The 24,358-nt window shown below is 41.5% G+C and overlaps 1 protein-coding gene across 1 annotated transcript in view; it reads left to right on the forward strand.

The window, feature by feature from the left end:
* Window positions 1-23,906, forward strand: part of RIC3 (RIC3 acetylcholine receptor chaperone) — a 145,105-nt gene extending 121,199 nt beyond the window's left edge. The window contains exon 6 of the mRNA XM_069623729.1: window positions 22,066-23,906. Coding sequence (XP_069479830.1) covers window positions 22,066-22,547 — 482 coding nt within the window. The 3' untranslated portion in view covers window positions 22,548-23,906. The remainder of the gene's footprint in view (window positions 1-22,065) is intronic.
* The last annotated feature ends 452 nt before the right edge of the window (window positions 23,907-24,358 follow it).

Here is a 24,358-nt window from a genome sequence, read left to right on the forward strand (position 1 = left end):
TATGTTAAGTGTAACATGAAAGATTATAAATACACATCTTTCACCTAGTGCAGCACACATCACACCCATGTGGCAGCATGCCCATCATAAGCATTACCCATGAGTGTGGGTGCAGTACCGGCCCAGTAGTCTGTGGTGCTGCTTGGGGTGGGGGAGCTCAACAGAGCTTGCAAGCTCCCGCTTCAATTTGTGTCATGCTACCGACCTGACTCATAGAGTTGGTCAAGGGGGACACCTAGCCAGTACGCTGACAAAGCATCATCTTGGCATTAAGTACTGGTGGCCAGCAATGGTTGGTCAGTTTGAGAGACAAGTACTGTCTAATCTGCATTGTCATGCATACCCCAACAATGACAAGTATGGAATGTCTGGGAAGGTCTGAGAGAAGATCAGCATCTGTTTCATAAGTCCCATTTAAAACATGCCACTAGACCAAAGGTATTTATTAATATTAACAGATTACACATCCAAGTGGACTGAAATACATGTTCTCAATGAAATAATTACACACTTTGCCCTCAGTGTACCTTAGGTGTGCCACCAGTTCTATATTCCAAATAATGTTCTCCAATTGACATATAGGCAGGTAATCCATTTTCTCCATCAGCAAGGCATAGAGCATTGCAGGGTAGATCTCTCCCACCCTAAAGGAAATGGACAATTTGAAAGAGTCAACAGTTTTCTTAAAAACTTCAAATGGTCTGTTGAACCAAAATGGATGATCATCGGGCAGTTCATGGAGCACTTCCAGTCACAGAGTACACATCAACTGCCTCATGGGGATCACCCCATTCTAAAGATGCAGGGCTATGTAGTGAACACCATGCTCAGCCCATCATGGCTGAATTGCAATTCCCCTCACTTGTACCTAGGTGTTGCTGAGATGGCTGGCAAGATAACAAAGGACTCAGATCAAACAAGCTACACTTTTTTGACTTGAGACATTCTGTGAAGACATCCAGGGTTTTGGAAGGCGACTGGGTAAACGTGACTTCAAAACACATATAAGAAGACTACATCAAAATTTAGCAATTTGTTATGAGTGCACAGGTCTTGCAAGATGCCGTCATTTTGAAAGGTGTGAAGATATGGGGAATGAGCAGAGTGGCCCCAAAGAAATCCAAGTCATCTTCCCACACAGGACAAAAACAAACCACAGATGCACCCATCCCTTGGCACTTTTCTGGCTGCAGTACCAATGTGCAGCACTCAATGGTAGCAGGGCATGATTTTACTAATGTCACTCAACAAATGTGAGACATGCACCAGGCAAACCAAGAAGCCACAGAGGCAGGATACGAGATCCAGGATATCTGCATCAGCAGTGCAGACAGAGAATAGTCAGAGAGCATGGAGTCCAGCTGCAGTCTGTGGCCCTTGGCCATGTTGGGGAATTTAAAGTCCCATGTGAGTATGACTATGACTTCAATGGGAAGAGAGTCAAGGAGGTGTTCAAGATCATGGTAAAAAAAGGTTTCAGTGTTCCAGAGGATTGGCGTGAGAAGTTGATAAGCATTGTGTTTCAAAGAAGCAGGTAGAAAGTGAGAGGAGTCAGATGGGCTGGCTTTGTTTACCATGAGGTCAACACTACCATCTTTCTTAGTTGAGTTGAGTGAACAAATTTAGCAGTGTCAGTATGCAAGTCTGCAAGAGTTGCAATGTTATGTTGGCGGACCCATGTTTTACTTCAAGTTGATCAAGCTCAGCTGTGACAGTAGGAGTGAAAATGGTCAGTAAGTATGGTGTTTGTCTTTACAGAGCAATTGGGCATTCCAGAGATGCAGGATGCCATCCTCACTCTTCCATGTGCCCCATCCAGTTGAAGCTGCACCCTCACATATACTCTGTCCCATCCCATGAACCCTCTTGGCAGCCTTACTGAGAATGTAAAACAAGGGCAGACAACACATGAGTGAAGTTCCCAACAGTGCTATGATCATAGAGAGAAGAAGGGGAGGTGTGGGTAGCTAGTTTGCATTCCTGACTATTTTCACAAGATGTTCTCATCATATTCCAAGCGAATAAAGGTCACTGATAGTGGAACCTTATCTAACCTCTGTGAGCCCTGGTTCATGCATTATTATTCCCTCATTTTCTACCAGCACACAATACAGAGTCTTTAACATATGTCACCACACACTATCTTACTTTGAGACTGACGGCCAATCAACAAAGTCTCAGACAGCTGTGGATGAATATCTTTCCCGCATATTACAGGCCCTCCATGCCTTGAATTGGCTGCCGGACAGTGCACAAATAAAATTTAAAGCAAAATTACGGACCAATATTCTTGTAAAACAGATGTTCTCCATATGAATCCAGTGGATTTCTCTCAGATTGGCCTTTTTAAGCTGTTAAATGCTCCTAGGTTTAAATATGACAGGTGAAAAGGCTGTGCATTCTCAATTCAGGTAGCCACCCTGTCACGCTCTGTGCCTCCTGATATCTGAAACGGCAGATAAACCTTTGTATTTTAGTCAATTATTCTTTGATTCCAAGGAAATACATCACCTGAGACTTGTCAGGTGGCTTGACCCACGTTTGAATTATTATGCTACAACATTTGGTGCTGTGGGCTTAGAAAATCCAAGATGGCCGAAAAGCCCACATTTGCGCCAGAATCCAGGAAAACCGCGCAGTTTTGCACACACCAAAATGGTCGCCTGACCTGCCACCCACCAGTGCGAGCGTGATGGGCCAGAAGCACCATAAGTGAAATGTGGTGCCAAAGGAAGAACAGCAGTGCCTGTTAGCTCAAAAAGCACTTTGAAATCACATTTGTTTCTCTGAAATGCAAGCTCAAAATGCCTAATTCAAACATTGCAAGATATTCAAAAATCTTACTGAACACCAGCAGACGTCTGGTAGAATGAAGTCTTGTGTGCATACCAAATCTGGAAAGATGAAGAGCCTAAAATAATGTTCATAACAAAACTGGCTGAGCTGTGGATTTCAGCAGCTTAAGTGAAATTGGACTTAAAGCCACTAAAATCGAAATGTTTAAAATAAATTATTGATTTACTTTGGAGTGTCACATAGGTTGCAACTGTTTAAATGTCATAGTTGAACTTAGAATCAGCGTTCTAGCTGCATGTGTCAAAATTGTAAGTTTGATTTGAATGAAGAAAAATGGGAACAAAAGTGACATTTGGCTGAAGCCTGGCTTAAAGGGATTGAATTCTGCCCGGCAACTACCCCCGACAGGAGTTGAAACTTGCCCAGCAACTGCATTCACAGGCCTGGCTGCATTCTGCTGCCTCCACCAAAAGGAGATCACACCTCTCTGATTGAATCAGGGGAGGGGTGCCTGGGACTGCAGGAAAACAGAACAATTAACTTCCCTTTGCTCCAAGCAATTTCTAAATCAAGGGGTCGTAAATGGCTTCCTCTTGGAAGGAAATGGGAGGGGCACTGCCTCTGTGAGCCAGCTGAGCTTGGAGGAAGTGGACAAACCAGAAATTCCCCCATGTGCTTTGGGAAACCACACCCCTCTGGGCCAGAGCATAATTTTAGAAAGATGGATAATTCATAGCACATAATTGTCAAAATGATATCAATAATATCATGAATCCTGTGATTTTTCTGTGCACATTTTAAGAGGTGTTAGGACTCTGTGGTATGTTCTGGGGGGTAGTAGCCGAAAATAGGGTATTACTCCAAATGTATGTATGTTAAAAATCTGACACTTCATCATCTGATGCCCATATTCCTTGCGCACATTTGTGTAAATTGTGGAAAAGTTTAGAGGTTGTGTTCTGGATGAAAAGGGCAGAATTCTGTCAGAAGTGAACACAACATCTTACAAAGACAGGGATCGGATGGTTTGGCGCAACAGAAACTATCTTAACTGGACATATAATATTAGAAAAATTGTACATAAATAAATATGCATTTAACTCAAAAATAGATTTGTGTGCAAAGTGACAAGGGGAGTGTACTTTCTGTATGCCATAAAAAGGATGCCGGATGACTCACAATTCAGTTCCCCAGTCAGGCGACAGAGAATCCTTTAGCCTGTCAGGATCCTCAGAGGGTTGGGCATAGAAAGTCAGCCTTCCCACCCACTTTCACAAGAGACATAAAAAGACCCACAGAAACCCAGGTAGGGACTTCACTTTCCACTTTCTTGCGAAACACTTTGACGGGAGACTCTAGACTTAAAATCCAGACAACATTCAGAGACCTGAACTTAGAAAACCAGACTCCAGATTCCAGAACTTTGTAGCAGAAAGGCCTAGTCCACAAGCTGAATCCTTTTCAGCAGGCCTCAAAATCTTTTTGCAACCTGATATTCATCAGCCGGGCGAGCTGTTTGATTCTGGCTAGAACCCTGTGCCAGAACCCAGAAAGCAGAGCTGTATCCCAACTGCCAGCCAGACCAGACCGCTGTGCAGTGCCAAGAACTTTTGCCAGAACCAGAGATCCAGACCAGCAGAGCTGAGACAACCGCAGCTAAACCTGTTGACCAGATCTGTGACGAGGCCCATTCCTTCCAAAATTAGGAGTGAGTATCCAGCCAGAACTGTGCAAACCAATCTCTTAGTTTAAAATAATCTAATTCAAACCATTTCAACCTATTTAGAACTGCATAGAAATCGTGTGTCCATTATGTGATTTCAAACCTGTGAAAGTGTCAATTGCCATTCTGAATCATTATTTCATTTCTGAAATCTACCTCCACAAAATTGTCCGTATCTTTTGAACCATACGTGCTAGGAACGAGATTTAAGCTAAGATCCTCAGCTTTCCAACAAGCCCTAAAGACTTTCTACTCTTTATAGTTTTTCCGTAATCGCGTTCGACGCACTCGGAAAAAGTGCCACGAATTGTAATTTGAATCAAATTTCTCCACCTGTCAAAATCGCTATGTTTTGCTGGCAACTACTGAAATCCGTTTTCAACCTGATAATCCCTCATGAATCACTGATAGTGTTGACCTGAACCAATCTTAAGTAGCTATCACCTACCCTGAATCTCCTATAGGGAATTAAAATCATTTTTAGAATATTTTCACTTCTTTGCAAATCCCATTTAAAGTATTCTTGCCCGTGTTTTAAAATCATCCCTGTTGCTCTGAGCTTGCTAGTGGGGAACTGAATTGGTATTGCATTTGATTGTATTCCTGAAAATTGTGTGCTCACCTGCCAACCCCTTATATTGCATAGGGGGGAAGTGAATTGTCAAAAGAAAAAAGTGATCATCTTATCCCTTGTGGAAACCATCTCAGTTATTTCTGTGCTGCATTCTTTTCCATCATTGCATTTCCTTGAACCCATAAAAGCATTCTCAGCTACTTTATCCTCTATATACCAACTCCTAAGTAATTAAACAAGTGTGTTAGTATAATACTATCCATTGTTGATCACTGTCATATTCATAAGTGTGCTATCAAATACTAATTTATTTATAAAAGTATAATATATATCTTGTTTAATTTTTCAATAAATCTTTTAATTTGCAAAACAAACCTAATTCTTGGCTCAGTGAGGTCAGGGGGATTCAAAGAGAGGGGTGTTGTTATACAAGGGTTTATCATCCAGATCTATGAACTTGTCATAAAAATATATAAATAAGGGCTTTCATTGGGCATCCCAGACTAGTCACTGACTTACTGGGAGTGCTGAATTGAAGTCATTTAACAGTCTTGAGGGGCCTATGTGTGCATGCATGCTGGTTGAAACAAATTAGCCGATGCATCAAATAGTAGTAGAAACACCTCCAGAATGGTCCACAAGTGGCATGCAACCTTCACAGACTTGACTGAGAGTTTCGTTTCAGCTGCTTCTCTTGGGTTCTTATCTCCAATTCCTCACACCCTTTTCTCTTTTTCCTCCTTGATGATTTGTAACTGGCTTGAGCTTAAAGGGTCCTCTTCTACTCCTCCTTTCCTCTTCTCGCCCATTTACTACTCATTTATATCATTGGCACTCTGCTATGTGCTTAAACCTATAGGCCTCTCGAACTCCATCCTGTCATCATTGTAGCATAGTTGATACTGCTCCTCTAAGTAGACAGTCTCCTCTCAGATATTCCTACTCTCCTCCTCCTTCAATCCTCTCCTCTAACCTTCCCCTGAATACGTCTCTCATTCTTCCTTCTGGTGTCATCTCCAACTGCCTTCTCTGTACTTCCCAAGACCTTCTTTCAGATATTTCTCCGGAGCATTCCACCTCTCCCCTCCTGATGTATCATCCAAGATCTTTCTAAATAGACTCCTTTTGTGATGTCACCTTTAACCTCCTCTATACTATTTTCTCTCCTCCTTTAGTCCCTTCAGTCACCTCACTCCTTCTGATGTTCCATCTCACCACCTCCTCTTCACTGTCTCCTTCCTTTCCTCCACCAACTTTCTCTTTACCATTTCTTGCTCTCCACCACTTCCTTACTCTTCACCACCTCCTTACGCTTAACTTTCTTCGTTCTACTGCTCCTGTCCTCTGACCACTTTTCTCCAGCCTCCTTCTCTCTGATCCAAATCAATCCGATTTAGCTTTTGCCTCCAACACTCTCCAAGGCTCCTTCTGTTCCATCCCTAAATACCCACAGCATTATGAAAAAGGCAGTTTATATCGCAGACAAGCCACACCATGCGGACAGTCTTCATTTAGCCACATTCAGGTGTTTATAGTTTTCAGGGTAGAAACTAGAATGGTTTAGAACTAAACATTTGCAGCAGCCATGCCACTTCTTTGGCCCCACCCTTCTGTGTGTGGAGACATGGCCCAAACCTCGTTGAAGGCTGGCCACCATTTTGGAATTCCGTTTCATGAATGTGGGGCGTGGGGCTACTACAGTGGAGCTATATGTTCACATATTGCATTGTTCAACACTGTGTTTTGAAGTCAGGAAATCAAGTTTCTTGGTTTGAAGTTAATCGTGTCTACTGTCTCACTGCGACACCCAGTCTGCTTGAAGTAGTCCACATTATTCCCAGAACTTAGCGCTTCTGATACCCTTCTATCTTTGGAGGCAGAACCTGGCAACATTATCTTCCCCAGCAGTCCTAGTGTTATGATGCCAGGGAATTTGACCATCCTGCAAGAATTTGGGGGTAACTGGAATCCTGCTTTTCCAGTCTGAGATACCACAGTGGTAATAATTAACTGCAAGAGTGCTAGTGTTTTAGCTGTTTTGTCCATGATGAGAACTTCCATTAAAAGGAAAGTGGCATGTTGTCACTCCCTGTGAGGAGCCTCTATCAACAGACTGTGGCATGGTGGGTAGGCCAAAGGATCCTTCCTGCTCTGCTCTCTTACTCTTGGGGTGGAGAGTTGGGCGACCATGATGTTGTGTGCTACCACATGCTACATGGACTTCAGCATACACCAGTGCACCCTTTTATCTTTGAATTCACTGGAGAATCCTCTAGCCAAAAGGAAAAATCAAGATTGGCTATTTCGATAGATCTATACCTTTCTATTTCACCACTTTCCTCAAATATAAGGGGTGGTGATTGGTACATATGACTGGACGATGGTGTTGCCCACAGGGTAGACCGCTATTATCAGGATGTCACTAGGTTTATCTCCATTTGTTGTTTTGTTAAGGTCACACAATGTTGCATGTCATCAGCATATAACTGGAGCTGTACTCTCCTTTTCCCCAGTCAGATCTATAAAAGGGGTAATTAGATGGTGAAGAGGGCTGAAAGTAAGACTGGCCCCTGAGGAACCTGGGACGAATGATCATGTTTCAGGATGGATGATGGGACCAGAAGAAACCATGGGGATATTTTTTTAAGATTATTTATTTAGTTCACAAGGAACCTTTCACATATAAACACAGTACACGATAAAAGCATTCAGTAGAAACATAGATAAGACATTTTAGAAAAACACTTAGGAACACAAATTAAGACATAGTTAAAACAGATTAAAAACACACACTTTAACCTCAGCTTTACGTCACATCAAAAAATCAACTTTGCATCACATGGATATCTTCGAGTTTATCAAGCTACCTGTGCATTACAAAAATGAATTAGTATTAAGTGCTCGACTTCCAGCAAGTTTGACAACTAAATATTCCCCATCATGGTCACAATCACATTCTTATTCAGACTTTAAAACCTCGTTTATAAAACGTATGGCAGCCAGCGACGACATAAATGTGAAAAATATGTTTGACATTTCCTGGTCAATTCAGGGCAGATCAGCGTCAGGTGGTATATAGTTTCAATGGAGTTTACTGTTTTACAAAATCTACAACATCTTAAGTTGCGGGAAATGCCCCCAAGGGACCCCAAGATTTAATTAGTTGGGAACAAATTCATTCGAATGCATAGACACTGTCCATGCCATTATAACCCTGGGCATTTCTTCAAGTAATGTGGCAATGTGTTGTAGGGTCTGATGTCTATCAACAAGCCCAAGAATAGATGGTACATTCTAACATGGTCAATTGTCTCAATCCAATCTGATTCCCATTCTCTCTTTTCACTTTCAAAGGATTTGTTAAGAGGTACTCCACCGAGCAATCAATGGCACTTAGTGTTTCAAGGCACTGTAGGTGCCAGTCTATGAGGGCAGGCAGAGACTTTAACTCTAGTCCATACTTTAACATCACCCAACTTGACCCCTCTTCCGCCAGAATAATCTTTTGCAAGAAGTTTAGGTTTTTCCATTTCACCAGAGCTTCTAGCGAAATCAGGCCCAATTCATACCTTATAACCGGTATTGGCATATTGGCTGGCACCTTTAATATTCTCCTCCAAAATACTCCTTCAAGCTTTGACCGTTGCTCTCTAAGGGAACAGGGATAATCGAAAAAAATAAATAATTCTTGTTTAGACAGACAGCCTGTGTTGCCAATGCTGTGATCTTTTGTTTCTTTACAGCGAACTGTCCCGCTCTGTTGTCATTTTGGAAAATTGGGAAGCACAAATATACAAAATAATTCACCTTCGCCAAGGGTCTCCCACCAATGAACCACTTAACTTGTCCTCCTGCCTTTCCTGGGCGCTTTTGCATGCAAAGAATTTTTAAATTGTGGACGCTGATCATTACATTATTCTTTTTAGTGTACGCCTCCAGTGCATTTAACTGATGCTGCAACCCAATGGGCATATAGTCTATTAAGATCAGGTCGTCAGCGTATAATGGGTAATTAATTGTTATTGCATTTAATTTTGGAGGAAAGAATTTAGCACTCAAGAAGGCGTCACCCAAATCAGACAGGAAGAGAATGAATAGAATTGGTTCCAGTAGGCAGCCTTGCTTTAAGCCTCTTGGGAATTGGAGCCCTCTCTGTCAAGTCGCACACACATGGAAGTGTCCGTATGTAGGGCTATTGAGATAACCAGTAGGGCAGGACGACAACCCCATTTGTACAGTTTGGCCCATAACATGTTCCTTGGGACTCTGTTGAAGGCCATGGAAAAGTCTATAAAGGTGACAGAGAGGTTTATTTGTTGTCAGTGCCCCCTTTTTAAACAATTCCAGCACAAAGCCGTTCATCTCAGTGCCTACTCCCCGGGAAAACCCTGTTTGGAAACGATCCATCCTTCCATTCTCGTTAGCCCAGTTTCGCAGATCTCTAAGAACGAGGCCCATGAATATCTTAACTGGGCAGCCCAACAGGGATATCGGCCTGTAACTGGAGGTGCACAGATGGGAGCCTTTTTTTAAAATAGGGACTACAATTGCTGTTAGCCACATCTCTGGGGACGTTTTCTCTCAGAGTATGATCCTAAACATACTGTCTAGGACACCTGCCCAGATTTCAAAACCATGGGGCTATGACTACCACCCATTATGTGAAGTGGGCCCTAGAGCAGATAAATGGGTGATATCACATATTCTTGTCCAATCTGGACCTATTTCTCATGACAGCCCTTAGTGACAGGGACCCCCTGCTAGCCCATGGGGCGACCTCTCCATGCCACTTAAGTATGCCTCTTGACCCAAAAAGGTAATGTGACTTGTACTACAGCCTTCCATTGCCTTGAAAAATTCCTGAAGAAGAAAATGTGTATCTATGGAGAAGCTACATGCAGCAGTTTTAACAGAGAAGAGGAAGTGCTTTGGTAAACCTTTCTTTGTGTTTAACCGAAGGCCCACTGCCATGCTTTCCATTAGGCAAAGTTTTGAAAACATCATGGATTACTTTTCTCAGAGGAGACATATATTGGCACTCTCACAAGCCTTACCCGCTGGTCTCCACAGGCACTAGTGTGGAGCAGACAAGCATTCTCTATCTCATGGCACCCTTGCAAAGACTTACATGACCATGCAACTAGTGCAGCGGGCTACGTGGCAATACGAGATTGAAATGGCAGACATTCGAGATAAAGGCTCAGCCTGTCGAACCATGATTGGGTGTGGAGAGCAAACCTAATTAGCAGGTGAAGTAGTAGTTCTATAATGAACAGTGCAATCTCCACTCTTAGTCAGCATAGCCAGCTGGGTTAAAATGTCACAATCAACAGTCACACATGAGAACCCGGTAGTGTACAAAGGTGACCGTTTACAATCATAGGCATGAGAGTCAGAAGTGGAAGGCCTAGGGACTTGGAGTGTGAATGGCATAGAGGCGAGCAAGTTAGACATGCTAAGAAGGTGGCATAGCAGAAGGAAGATGTGATAAAGAATTTAACAAAGGTGGTGAGGGAGGAGATGAGTACATTAGAGGTAGGGGAGGGATAACTTATAAGAGGGAGTTGGCACAGAAAACGAATACAGGAACTCAATCTCAAGTGAGATTAGTTCAGTAAATCGCAACACTGCTGGGTAAATACAGGAACATGCAGCACACAATCCCCAAGCAATGTAAAACTGTTTTACCCTGCCTTTTATCAGCAGATGTTCTAACATTCTCAGTACATCGACTTCAGTGCTACGAACTGAAGATTTAATTCCCTCACTAAGAAGGGTCTCAGGCTTTCAAATGAGTAGAAAGGTTGTCTATGATGAACCAAGCAAAGCTAGAAACTCAATGTCATTTCTCAAGTCAACACTGATGTGTACCCTTTATACAAACAGAACTCACACTCCTCTATCAGTATGTATTTGAAGTAACTTCTATTTGTGAGAAAGGGCCCAATGCTCCTACCAAAAGACTGGCAAATTAAACTGCATTGATGATCTCCCATAAGGGTAAAACATGTATGGAGCTGTCTGCATCTTTGAGGGCTGTCCGTCGGGTTGGGAATATTATTTACAAAATAAAGGCATATAACAGGGAAAATATCTCACAGCTCTAATTAATGTGCAATGCAATGCCAATTGTAACAGTGAATCCATTTTTTATAAAATAATAGACACCCAAAGGCTGGAAGTCACTGATGTCACAGGAAAATCGAGCGGGAAAACCCAGACATTCCTGCACTGACCATAGAAAAAGCCAAGATATGCAACTGAATGCCTACTACCTTTCATTCAAAGTGAGTGTCAATTTCCCTACTAATACATGCTAAGTCTATGGCCATACTGTATTGCATATGTGATAGGATCATTGAAGGCCAAGGAAAATGCCTTGTTGATCTTAATGGGTGAAGTTATAAGCAATGGACACTAGACAAATAGTCAGTAATTTACTGTACATTTTGTAATCCGTATGTTCAGAAGGAAGCCCCCAGCCCTATTTTTAGTTTGTGGTGTTATCTTCTTAGGCAAAAAGGCCATCCTTAAGTTTTCCTTGACTCATCTGTTGGTAGCTATATTCAACAATCAAGACTTGCTCCTAGAAGGGCAGAATGGTAGACAAGAATGCATCATAACACTTGTATAATTTCAAATTAAGGTATGTAAACAAAAATGTATTGGAAATACACCTTACAACTGGTAAAGGGTAAATAAGAAGATTAGTGCAGGGTACAAGTACATAATTATGGTTCTGAAAGTGTCAGGTCTTAAGAAAGCAGCTTTCTGCAGTGTTTGTCCTGTACTGTAGGGTAGGCTGAAAAGTGTGATTGTTATAATAAGGGCTTTGCCTCTCGGGTACCTGGACAGCTGTCTGCAGGTGAACCAAGTAGTGAGAATGTTAAGGAGGCCCTGCCCCAGTCATAATTCAATAAAAGCCCTTTCAGAGACGGATTGTTCCAACAGCAAAATTTTTATTCTCAGTCAACTGGGAGCCATGACACAAGCCATAGAGTTGGTCAGTTAGCCGGGCAGGGACTCAAAGCCTGACCATTTTAAACACACTTTTATAGAAAATAAAGTGCTGCACAATACTGGTTATGCTAATGTAAACCGTGGATTTTAACATGTTCTAATTGGCCATTTTACTTAAAGGTCAAAACATCACTTGTGTCCCATTGGACATAAACACTTCCAAAAACACATGACTCCCTATGCAAATTAGCAAGACTGGGTAGTTTCCCAAATTTCTCTAAGTCATCGACATGTGTTGCAACCTTAAAGCTGGACAAAAATAAGTTTCCAGAAATGAAGTCTTCAGATGTTTTAGTACACTGTGTTCAAGACATAAATAGACTGTCTGGTTTCCTATTAGTTAATTTCTCCACCATATCTTTTCCAGCCTGTTATGCCAGTTTAGTTGTTATGAGTCACACCATTGAAATCACATATTTTGTTATTATATGCTACCAACTGATCTGCACCTGTCTTCAGCTGCTCTCCCAACCTTGGCTTCTCCCCAGACACCCCCTTCTGGGGTTGCACACAGCACTTTTTCTGTGTCTGCTCACCACTCTTAAACTTTCATGGGATTCAGAGACCTGCAACTATCTGCAATACAATGGCTATCATTTGGTAACCTATACATCAGAAATCTATATTCTGTGTTAATGTTTTGTGTAATGTAAGCATACTTGTAGGTCCTATGTTGCCCTAAATAAGTATGTCCAGTGTTACCTATTTCCAATGTATTTGCTTTAAATAATGGGCAGCTTAGCTGCCCCAATAGAAAATACTCCTAATGTTTACAATGTTGGACACGAGAGAGGGGTACTGGCCTTAGGGCCTTAGGGTAGTTAGCTACCATATTTATCGGTCTGTAATCAAAACGCGGGGGTGAGGCTGCTCCTCTACATGAACATCACAGTTCTTCTGTGGGTAGGGTGCAGCTGATGAAGATTCCCAGTCAAGCAGGCCTGCGGCGCCTTAGAATAGATGACTGCTGATGTTGGATTCTGGTGGACATGTCCATTTTGATGGAATTGGAATATCACTGTTGGAAGGTGGAGTTGGTGTCATCAGTAGCAGTTCAAGTAGTAGATGCACTCACTTTAAGTTTCTTTGGGGTGATTAGCATATATAGTGAGTAATAGCAACAAATCCCAGAAGCTGATATTTCCTGTGCACCCTGTGTCCTGTGCTTTTGCCTCTTTGAGTCAGTTCCATGCTGAGATTAAGCAGCAAGATATCCTTGAGGACAGGGAATTTCAAGTTCTTGCAACTCTGCTATTCCTGTTGGCGAGAGAACCACACTGTTATCACCCTCACTGGCTCTCCCTCTCTTTAGCAACTGTACAGGCAGCATCATGATGGATCTTCACCATCAGGTTCTTGGCAAAAAATTTTTTATTTTTTTTATTAAAGCTTTCAGCATACAAAAATACAAGCTTTTGCTTATGTACACATTTTTCCCTCCTCCCCATGCACAAGCCAGACCTCTCCCAAGTCTTCTCTCTTTGTTCTTAAGTCGAGGTTTGGCTATTTGTTTTTTTTTTTTTAGTTCTCCTTGTTGATAATAATCTTAATTCTCTTCCAATCTCTTTAGCATTGATTCTAGGAAAATACCCAGACCTTTAACAGTTTTTTTACTTGGATCGTCATATAAAGCTGACCACCATAAGTTGGCGTCCAGATCACATGATGGAGGCAATGTTGGTAATAATAAACAACCCCTTTCGGATCTGAGTTCAGAGCAGAACAACATTAGGTGTTTAGACGATTCTTCTTCTTTTTTGCATAATCTGCATAATTTTTCCTTTACCAGTCCGTATCTGAACAGATTGATCTTTGTTCTTAAAATGTTCAGACGAAAGCGCATTATTAGATCACTATGATTCCGATTTGCGCTTTTTTCTAGGTATCCAGGCAATGTCAGTGGACATCTGGTCGTCTTGTTTGATAAGGTGTGATGGTTCGACGCTACTCTTGCACGCTCTGTTTCTGCCCAATCGATTGAAAATAAAAGTATTTTTACCCTCTTTGGATGTTTCAGAAGGGCTTCCGTCGTGACTTTTAGATTTTGCAGCAGATCGTTACATTTCGCTTTCCATTCATCCAGTGGCCAAAAGGGCATTTTTCCTGATTCCTTGTTCAGCATTTGGTATTGAGGTGGACAGCTTTCTAAAGATATTTTTCTGTATGTGGCCAGTGTTTTCCAGATGATTCGGGCTTGCATTGAATGCAATCCTAACTCATGTCGAATGATACCTATCGGAACACATATCGGAATGTTCAGCAATTTTCGCCAAAATCTGGCTTCAAGTTTATACCATGTTTCCCAAGGGATTCTCAGGGCCGTTTCGCCAGCATATGTCACAGTGGGGATGACCTTTGCATTGTAGAATTCCACAATCGGGCGCATAGAGAATTTACAGAACTTTCTTTTCAATATTAATGCCTGTGATGTTAATTGGTCCATTTTCCTCTGCAAATGTTCAATCCACGGTTGGTCACTCGAATTGGCACTTACAATTGCTCCCAGGTATTTTGTGTTTTTAACTGTTGTTATCAGGTAATTCTCTATGTGCCATCTAAAAGGTTTTTTACTTGCAGGACCTGCTTTTTTAATTATCATTACCACTGTTTTTTCAGGATTGATTTTTTGTTCAATTTCTTTTAGATGTATATTCAGAGCTTCTAGTTTTTTTTGTAGACCCATTTCTGTTTTGTCCATCACTATAAGATCGTCAGCATATAAGAGATGACCAATTTTCATTTCTCCTATTTTAGGCGAGCATGCTCTTGGTGGTTCCAAGCAGTCCTTTACTTCTAAAATATAGAAGTTATAGAGTATAGACGCTAGGGGGCAACCCTGTTTTAGCCCACAGGTTGTTGTTATTCCATGCGTTAAGTTTTCCTTTTGGTCCAATCTGACTCGCATCGATGTATTTGTATGGAGAGATTTAATGGCTTCTATTAGATCTAATGGACAGCCTTTTTCTTTCAATTTGGACCAGAGAATTTGACGGTCTACTCTGTCAAAGGCTGCCGCCATATCTATTGAGGCGATAAACAATTTTTGATTTTCATGAATGATCTTTGCTTTTAGCAGGTTGAGGATTAAGAGGTTTAAACTGCAGTCTACATTTTCCACAAAACCCGCTTGTCTGTGATCGAAATTACCAGATCTTAGTATCCATTCCTTTAATCTTTTCAAGAGAATGCCCGCAAAGTGTTTACCTAAGGCATCCAGCAGGGATATGGGACGATAATTCTCCGGACAAGCTCTGTCTCCTTTTTTATGGATTGGAATAGTAATTGAAGTTGTCCAAGATTCTGGTATGTGACCCATTTTTACTATTCGTGTAAAGAGAACAAAGCACATGTGTGCCCATACCTCTGGAGCTTGCTTTAAGATTTCATTCGTGAGGCCATCCGGCCGTGGTGCTCGCGATCTGCTTGCTTTTTTTATCAGTGCCAAGGTTTCACTTGAAGTGAATTTGATATCTCAACATTTTTTACCTTTGTCATCTTGTAGAATTTTGTCTGTTATGGGCTCTCGATTATATTTTTCTTGAAAATATTGTTCCCACGTTGTTTCATTTATTGGATTGAGTTGTTCCTCACTTTGTTGGTTTCCTTTCTGATCTAGCAGTGTCCATAGATATTTTGCATTTTTGTTTCTCATCGCCATTAACATGTATTCAGAGTCTTTTTGAAATAATAATGCTCTATGGGACTTGGCCCAGTTTCGATAACCTTTTCTCAATTCTTTCTTTTTTGTTTGCATGTCATCATAGGCAATATTCTGTTTTTTTAAGGCTCTTAGGTCTCTCGCCAGCTGTCGTTTTTTTTCCGCTATATCCTCATTGAAACAATGCATCCTTCTTTTTATGGTTCTTTTATTTGTTTCTGTGGTCACTTTAAAGATTTTAAGACACGATTCGTACTCCACGACTTTTCCTGTTATAGTAGCCCATTTATTTATTGAATTTGTTAACATGGGAATCATTTGTGTTGTTATCCTCAGTCTGTTTCGCCCCTCATTTACACTGACTCCTGTAGGCCAAGTATTCCTAGGTACCACATCCCTTTTATGCTCTATTGCTGGATCTGCGCATGTGAGGATTAATATTTTGTGGTCACTACTTTTTGGTGGTAAGATTTTTAAGGTGAGTATTCTGTCAAAAGTTTTCCGGTCAACAAAGAAGTAGTCTAATGGTGCGCTTGAATTATGTGATGACCAAGTGGATTGTCCTTCCAGATCTCCTTGGACATTTCCATTTACTTGCAAGAGATCACGGTTCTCCATTTCCATCTCCCAATCTCTTGCTCTTGATTGTTTTTGTCGGTTGTAACTAGACAAATTTACCTGCGGATTTTTGGTTTTGCCACAGGAGATGTTTAGATCACCACATATTATTAATGACGGATTATCATATTCTGATCTCAATTGGTCTATGTGATTGGTTAGTAATTCCAGGAATACTTGTCCATCTTTTGCTTTTGTGTTCCAATATAGATTACAAATGATTAGTGTGTTTTTTTCTTTTTGTGTATCACTTCCTTTTGAATCCTGTTGCGTAATTATTATTTGTATCAATGGTGAGGGGTGTATCGTACGAATTACATTTCCGCCATATGTGTTTTTTATGATAGTTAATAGACCTGCGGAGGGTCTACCTTTTTTTCCTTTGAGAGCTTTATTTAAATAACAAGTTGCTCCATGTATGTATGGCTGTTCTTGCAGCCAGCACTCTTGAATACAGCTGATATCTGCATTTAGAATTTCTTTATTTAGCTTTTCAATCAAATGAAAGAAGCCTCTTGTATTCCAGGAAGCAAAACTTGTTGATCCTCGGGGTCCTAGTCCTTCGGTCTAATGATTTTTTTCATTTGTTTTCGTATTCAAAGTTTCCGCTAGCCAGCCCCAGGATTTTTCAGCATCTATTTTAGTTACAATAGGACGGTCATTATTTGTTTGCTGGACGAGATTCCCTTTCACATTTCCTTTAATTTTCATACGTAAAGCATTTGGCCCCGTAATACTGTTGGTGAGAAACGTATAGGTCTGTAGTCCACTTCATCTTCATTTTGGTTTTTGCGGGCATTTTTTTGTTGTTCTTCAAAGCTTGTTTTCTTAATTGTGTCCCTGTTTATATCCTTTTCTCTCTGTTGCGGACATTCTGTTTTAACATCAAAGCCCAAAACCCGCAGGTCATCCGCCGCTAACCATATTGCGTTCATAACTGCCTTTGAATTGAAGTGTATGTGAATTCTGTCCAAGTCTTCTTCGTTTGGAAATTCCACAATTCGTATATCTTTTGGTTCAATCACTCTCAATTGAGGCACGTTGTGCAAGAGTTTCATTAGGTTTGATCTATTTAGGATCAAACCATCCTGTGCTCTTAGAACTCTCTCCATTCTTAGTTTTAGGGTGTTATTATGATTGCCATAGGGTTCAAGATTGTTCTTGTCGCTTCTTTGGTCCTTCTTCTCTACATTTTTGTTCCTATTTTTCATTCTCAAGCTCTTGGGGTTTTGGGTGCTCCAGCTTTCTCGTTCTTGTTCTGATTGTTTGATCATATCTTTTAGCACCTGGCCTTGCTTTTTTTCCAAGTCCTTTTTTTGTCCAATCTGCATTATTTTTTCTTGCAAAGTTCGAAAGGTCGAAGCTGGTACTTCAAAACATTCCGGAGCATTACTTTCCTGGTGCTCATGCTCTTCACATTCCTCAGCTGACTCTTGCGAGCTATCATCCTCGTAAACCGATAAGAGCAACAAAGACTCTTGAACATAGGACTCATTTATGGAGCTTTCTAATGTACTCTCTAATTCCACATCTTTAATGGATTCTCTTGCTTGGTTCTTTACTTGCTCTGCATCGTCCTTTTTTTTAAAAATTATTGGCGGTGCTTGTTGGATAGACTTCGTTATCTCTTTACCTATGGGCTTTAAATTTCTAATGAACTGCCGTGTTCCTTCATTAGTCATGCATTTTTGATTGGGCAAATTTTTAGTTTTTTTGTTCGATTTTTCCATGACATCTTTTAGTCTTTTGTTTGATTTTTCCGAGGTTTCATTTAATTTTTCCATTTTATCTATTCTGTTCGATTCTTTAGGGTTTTCAATGCTGAATAATGGATAAGTACCATTAGGCTGGTTTTCGCAGTTGTTATTGTCAATGACCTGTGTCTGTTGCCTATTTATCAGGGACTCTCCCTGTTTTCCCTCTGTTCTTTGGGAGCCAGGTGCCAGTGTTCGATTGACCGTAAATTCAGTCTTTCTTGTGTTTTCGGTTGCAATTTTTTTGTTCAACTCAACCATCACATTTACCTTTCTTTGTTCCTCACTTGGCCTTAACTCTCTGTCCATTGTTTCTGTTGAGGTACTTTTGACCTCATATTGAACGTTGTTTTTGTAACTCTCTGTTTTAAGTAAGTTAATAGTGTCCCTGAAACAATGCAAAAACGCACTCTTGTCTTCCCGAGCTTCCTCAATCAATTAACTCGATTAGCGTCTTTACTATAACGTTTTCTGATGCTTTCTCATGGATCTTTCTTTTTTGTTCATCCTCAAAATGTTTTTCTACACTTGTTAATTTGGACTGGATTTGAGCCAATAAATTCGATTGATCCCTACAATTTTCGTGCAGTGCCTCGTATAACTTCAAATAAGGTGCAAGTGCTATAGTCATCATTGATCCTACTGCAGCTTGCATGTTTGCACAGATATCAGTAATTGGCCAAGGATTATGTGAAGGTGCTGTTGCACTTTCAAAATGTTTTTCTTTATTTTCGGCCGAATTTAGACCCGGCTCAGTTTGTTCTTCGTCTTCCAACTGCAAGTCCGCAGGTAGGGTGCTGCTTAGATCCTGAGGGACATCTTCCTTTGCTTTTTGAGAATTCAAAGTTAGGTCACCTTGATGTTCTGATGTTGATTTGTCATTTGGGACCTCTTCGATACTTATGTCTTCTGTTCTTCCATTTTAGTTTTTTTTTCTCCATTTTTTCCGAACTCATGTGTGCACTCGATTTGTTTGCGTCCATTTCTTCAAAGAATTTTTTTACTCGCGGTATCTGAGGAGTGGACGTGTTTTTTGGTTCCTTGAAAGACAGCTTTTTAGATTCTTCCGGTTTTTCTGAATGTTTTTGTTTTGGTGCGATTTCGATTGTTGCAGGAGCGTTTGTCATTCCTATGCTTTCTGTGATCATGGCGTCTTTAGGTAGATTGCAGTTACCACTTTTATCTGGTTCTGGTTGTGCATTGTCAGAGCTTAATTGCTCACATCGGCCGGACACTAACAAAAGGTCATGGTCTGACATTTCCATTTCGTCTAGTTGTTGATTGGCGTCCATGATCCCAGTTGCCAGGCTCATGTCTTTCTGTAAAGTAGTTACATCTTTCTTTTTAAAGTGCCATCTTATCCCTGAAAGGGACTTTGCACGCGGTCTGAATTTCTGAGTAGCAGATGGTTTCAAGAGATCGCCAGCCCCATTTAATAGATTTTTTGTTGTTTTTGTTTTTCCTTGAGTCAAAGATTTTTGTGTGTTAGCTTGCAAATGGCCCTTTTCAATGTCACACATTGGCTCTTTGTTAATGGAAGACAAGGTATTTGGTTTACTATCACTGGCTTTCTGTGCGTTTTGTTTTGTTGGGGAAGACTTTGTATGTGGTGCTTGTAAACTTTCCATGCCTTTTAAAATGGCTGCCGCTTGTTTGTTGATTGTTTTGTTTTTTTTTTGTTAAGAAAGAAGCTTCTTCCTGCGGCAAACAGAAGACTTCTTTATTTGCCGCACTCGCAGCGGGCACCGCTTCCCTCCAAGGAAGCGAGTCGCCTACCAGCGGTATGCCCCCCAACGCACACGACAACTCTGTGGTTCCGCCTGGACCGCTCTTCGGGGTTCCGGCCCTGTGTGCACGCGCAGCGCCACTGCACCCGTGCGCGTCGCAGCCGTCCCCATCACAACACACGGCCCACGGCAAGCCCCCGCTGAGCGCAGACCCGGGCAACGGCGGACCATTGGACCCATCCATCGCGGCTAAAGATGTTTCAATAGGTGTGTGACAAGGGGGGCAAGGTGTGCATGGGTCAAGGGGGGAACAGGGGGAGCATAGCGCGGAAGGGTCAAATAGATGGCAACTGTCATTTAGGGGCTCCGTGTGGTTATTAGGCCGCACGGAAGACACCCCAGCTAATCCAGCATCGTTCGTGGTGGTACTCACCGCCTCTACTTTGTCCCCTGCGTTACCCCCAACGACAGCAGGCAATTTCATACGGCTACGGGTACGGGGTACCTGAGAAATCACTGCGTCGCCAGGGATCAGGGCGGGTGTGTGGTCCATGTTTGTTCTTCTTCCTCACACCACGCCGAACACTCGCCACCCACTCTGCAAACGCTCCGCTAGGAGCAGTGGTATTATAGTGGAGGGTCCGCCTCCAGCCTCCAGCCGTAATAGAGGTAGTAGAGCCACTCAGGCAGCAGGAAAGGAGTTGTGGCAGGTCCCAGGTCCAAACACTCGCCAAACACTCCGCAAACGCTCCGCTAGGAGCAGTGGTATTATAGTGGAAGGTCCGCCTCCAGCGTCCAGCCGTAATAGAGGTAGTAGAGCCACTCAGGCAGCAGGAAAGGAGTTGTGGCACGTCCCAGGTCCAAACACTCGCCAAACACTCTGCCGGCAAATTGCAAATCTGGAAGTGACACCTCAAGAGCTGTCTTCAGGTTTTCCTCTTTGTCCACACTTTAGATTTAATCCCCACGATTTTAGAAGTAAGGGAGCAGGCCCTCTACCTTTTAGGGTTATCCAAGGCCCCAATTAGATGAATGCCTCCATTCAACCATTTTGTCAGCCATCCAATCAGTGAGGGCTGCCATATTCAGCTTTTGTCAGCTTTTCTGTGTGGATTCAGTCTTGAATCCTAGACATAATGCACATACAGGTAGTGTCTGGTTCTGGTGCCTGTTGTCTTTGCATTATAATTCAGGCAGGATCCCTGACCATATATGACCACATCAGTATCCCACCCACTCAATGAACAATTCTTGGCCTTTAGATTAGTCACTTAATTTGGACATTGGTTTTCAGTAGGGACTACTCCGGTGTACAGCAGGCCTTCCACCATTAGAATCACAACAGAAATGCTGCCACCAACAGCTGTAGAGCATGGAAACTCGCAAAGGAAAAAAAGAGTATGCTCTGTACCCTGACTTCGAGGGGCTCTAGGTCCCTCTCGGGATACAAATGTTCTCAAGTGTACACAACATTTGCCCTCCAAGGCTTTTGGGCCATTGCGATTTTCCTGCAAGCAATTTAATACAACTAATTCCACATCAGTTTGGGGGGCTGAATCAGTGTGTGGAAATAACAAGCACCAAACTGGGTTAATGATAATTGACCAAGTATGGTGGTGTTTTGAATTTTTGAGTCTGCAGAATATGATTTGGAATAGAATTTGGTAAATAACTATAGCGTTTCAAAATGGCCAAAGATTCTTGTTGCAGCGATATTCATGAGAATGTACAATGCAAGAGAAGAGCCACTTGTCACTTACTTTGTATATTTTCCTGGGGTTATTGCAGTCATTTTAATAGTTTTGATAAAAATAGTATTTTGTTTCATTAACTTTGCCTTCCAATGCGCTATGCTAAGGAGAGCAAAGTTAGTTGTATTTATGCAGTCAAAAATGTCTTCTTACTGTACACCAATTATGTGCTCTAGATCTGTCTTCTGATCCAATTCTAATCAATATGTTTTGGCGGAATAGCCAGATACAGAAACATTCCTGAAAAAACTTTTAATGGAACATTACATAATTTAAACTCTCAAATTCCTTCAACTTGGCTTAGCCCCATACCCACATTTCCATAATGGGAACTCTTAGTTCATGGCTCTGCTTGCCATAATTTATTACGGGCCAAAGAACCTTTTTTTTTTCTCTGTACCTCAGTCACTGACTTATTGCATTTGTTTTTCCTTTATTTTTAAGGCTATCCAGAAGAGACCTTCCCCATCTTGGATACCTCGCAATACTGCAAGCGCAATCAAGACACAATCTTTGTTGACACTTCTGTACTTAACCAACCTTCTCCAGAAGAAATAGCAGAAAGGATGGAGGTTTTAGAAGACGAGGAACATCTGTACCCTAAAAGCTTCGCTGAGGTTAGCGAAATCAACAGTAGATCTACAGAAACACAGAAGAAAGGGCAGCATGTCTCCTTTATTGACCAGTGTGGCGGCCACCATGGCAGTGGGAATGTTGAGAAGTGCCGCTGCTGCGACCAGGAAGAGGAGGATCCGGCTGTCATCGCTGAAAATGCTGGATTCAGCTCTGACAGCTGCAGTGAGCAAGATGTTGAGATCAATGGCCAACTCTTCTCAGATTCTGAAGACGAAAGTGAAATAAGCAATGACACAACTCATGTGACAGATCCAATAGATACACTGAGAAAGCGCAGCGCCATTGCGTAAGAGGTCCTTTAAGACTACTGTGGACCTGACTAATTGCGATACAACTCGTGTTGCAAACTTGAACTTTCTTTTCTTCTCCATTGGGCCCGACTGACCTACAGCAGCCTCCTGTTTATCCCCGAGTACCTTATTATAACATTTTTGACAATTTTGCGATATTGAGCAAGTAATACGTTTATCACTCTGGAGCACGCACCAAGCATGTATTGCAAGACCAGTATTGAATTGTTGCAACAACGCACTAAGCAATTTATGAAAAGAATTGCATTTTACAGCGTATTTGAAAACAACTGTACTTTAAAAGAAGTCGGATATTGAAAAAAGTTGCGTTTGTTTTCTTTTGCTTTCAAATTGATAACTAGTTCTGGGAATCAGATTTGCCCAGGCTTCTTTTGTTCTCATGAATGTAAAGTCTGATCGCTGTTAATAGAGAAAACGTGTTCGGTGCTGACGGATTCACAGAACACATTGTTACAACGAGAGCACAGCGAGAAACAGCACTGTTGTATGCACAGTTCTCGCTGGTACCTTCCTCCCACATTTGTTTTTGTGTTTCTTCCTTAAGTTGTATTTCTGTTTCTATTGAAAGTAAATCGATTCTGTGAAAAATGAGAAACTCATGCGGTTATGCAGTAATGTGTTCTCTACCAAACAACTCATTGTCTACCCTCAATTTAATAAATACAAAACAATATGTAGAAAAGAAAATTGCACATTGTGCACCCCCACTGAAGTGGGGAATGGCATGCTCGCATGACAAGATCCTTGCTGTTTGCTGTGAGTCATTTTTTATAAAAATGTATATGTAGTGACAGAATCAAGAAAAGTCACTTACCTTCCTGATCCACCCCTTTGCTCATAAAGTCTCCTGCGGAAGCATTTCACAGATTCCTATCTCTGTCGGTGTCATGCCTTATCACATGCCTTATCTCTGCGGAAGAGGAATTGCATGGCACAGCCATGCAGGTGCCTGTGAATATTGCTGCGTCCTTGGAAAGACAAACTGTAATGAAGAATTCTGTGGCATTTAACACGTTTTTTGTTTCATGGTGGCAGCTGACTGCGATAGTGGACTCGTTCCTTAGACAGAGCCTAGAATGCACACATATGTAAAAGCCACTTCACATACTGCTTCATGCAGAAACATGTAAGAGCCACTTCAAATACATATTTACAGAGTGGTTTCTAAAAGGTTTTAGGCCTTTGTGTCGATGTTTGCTGTCTGTAATCAGAAGGAACAAAAACATCCTTTTGCTTTCTGTTAATATTGCTTGATCTGGGAACGCTACTTCAATAGACACCTTTTGATATTAAATGTGATGTGCAGAAATTTAATAAACTCTGAATAATAACAGATTATCTACATTGATTGTGATAATGTCTGTGACAGTTTGGAAAAACAATAATTTCATACGGTATCTGATATACAGGCATAGAAACTGCAGGCATGTTCCACTCATAAGCCTGCTTTCAGTAAATACGGCCGTTTCTTTTACTCGCGTTTTGAGCATTTGCTTTGTGCAGACCTGTGTAAGGAACCTTGTCAATTCCAGTGCATATACTTTGAATACTTACTGCTAATCCCAATGACAGAGTCCTACTCTTCCACATCATAGTCCTTCGTCCACGAGGGTGGGCCAGGCCCAGGAAACAGGCAGCCACGCTTGTCCTTTTTTTAAGAACCTTTTTTTTGTTTTTAATTGAGAGATGTAAACCACCTATAATCCTGTAAGTACTATGAATGCAGTACCCTAATTTTCGAAGATACACATGCCACAGGCCAGAAGAATTGAGACAAAATTAGATTGGGT

Source organism: Ambystoma mexicanum, chromosome 11, assembly GCF_040938575.1.
Source record: "Ambystoma mexicanum isolate Mex_15411 chromosome 11, UKY_AmexF1_1, whole genome shotgun sequence".
NCBI lineage: Eukaryota > Metazoa > Chordata > Amphibia > Caudata > Ambystomatidae > Ambystoma > Ambystoma mexicanum.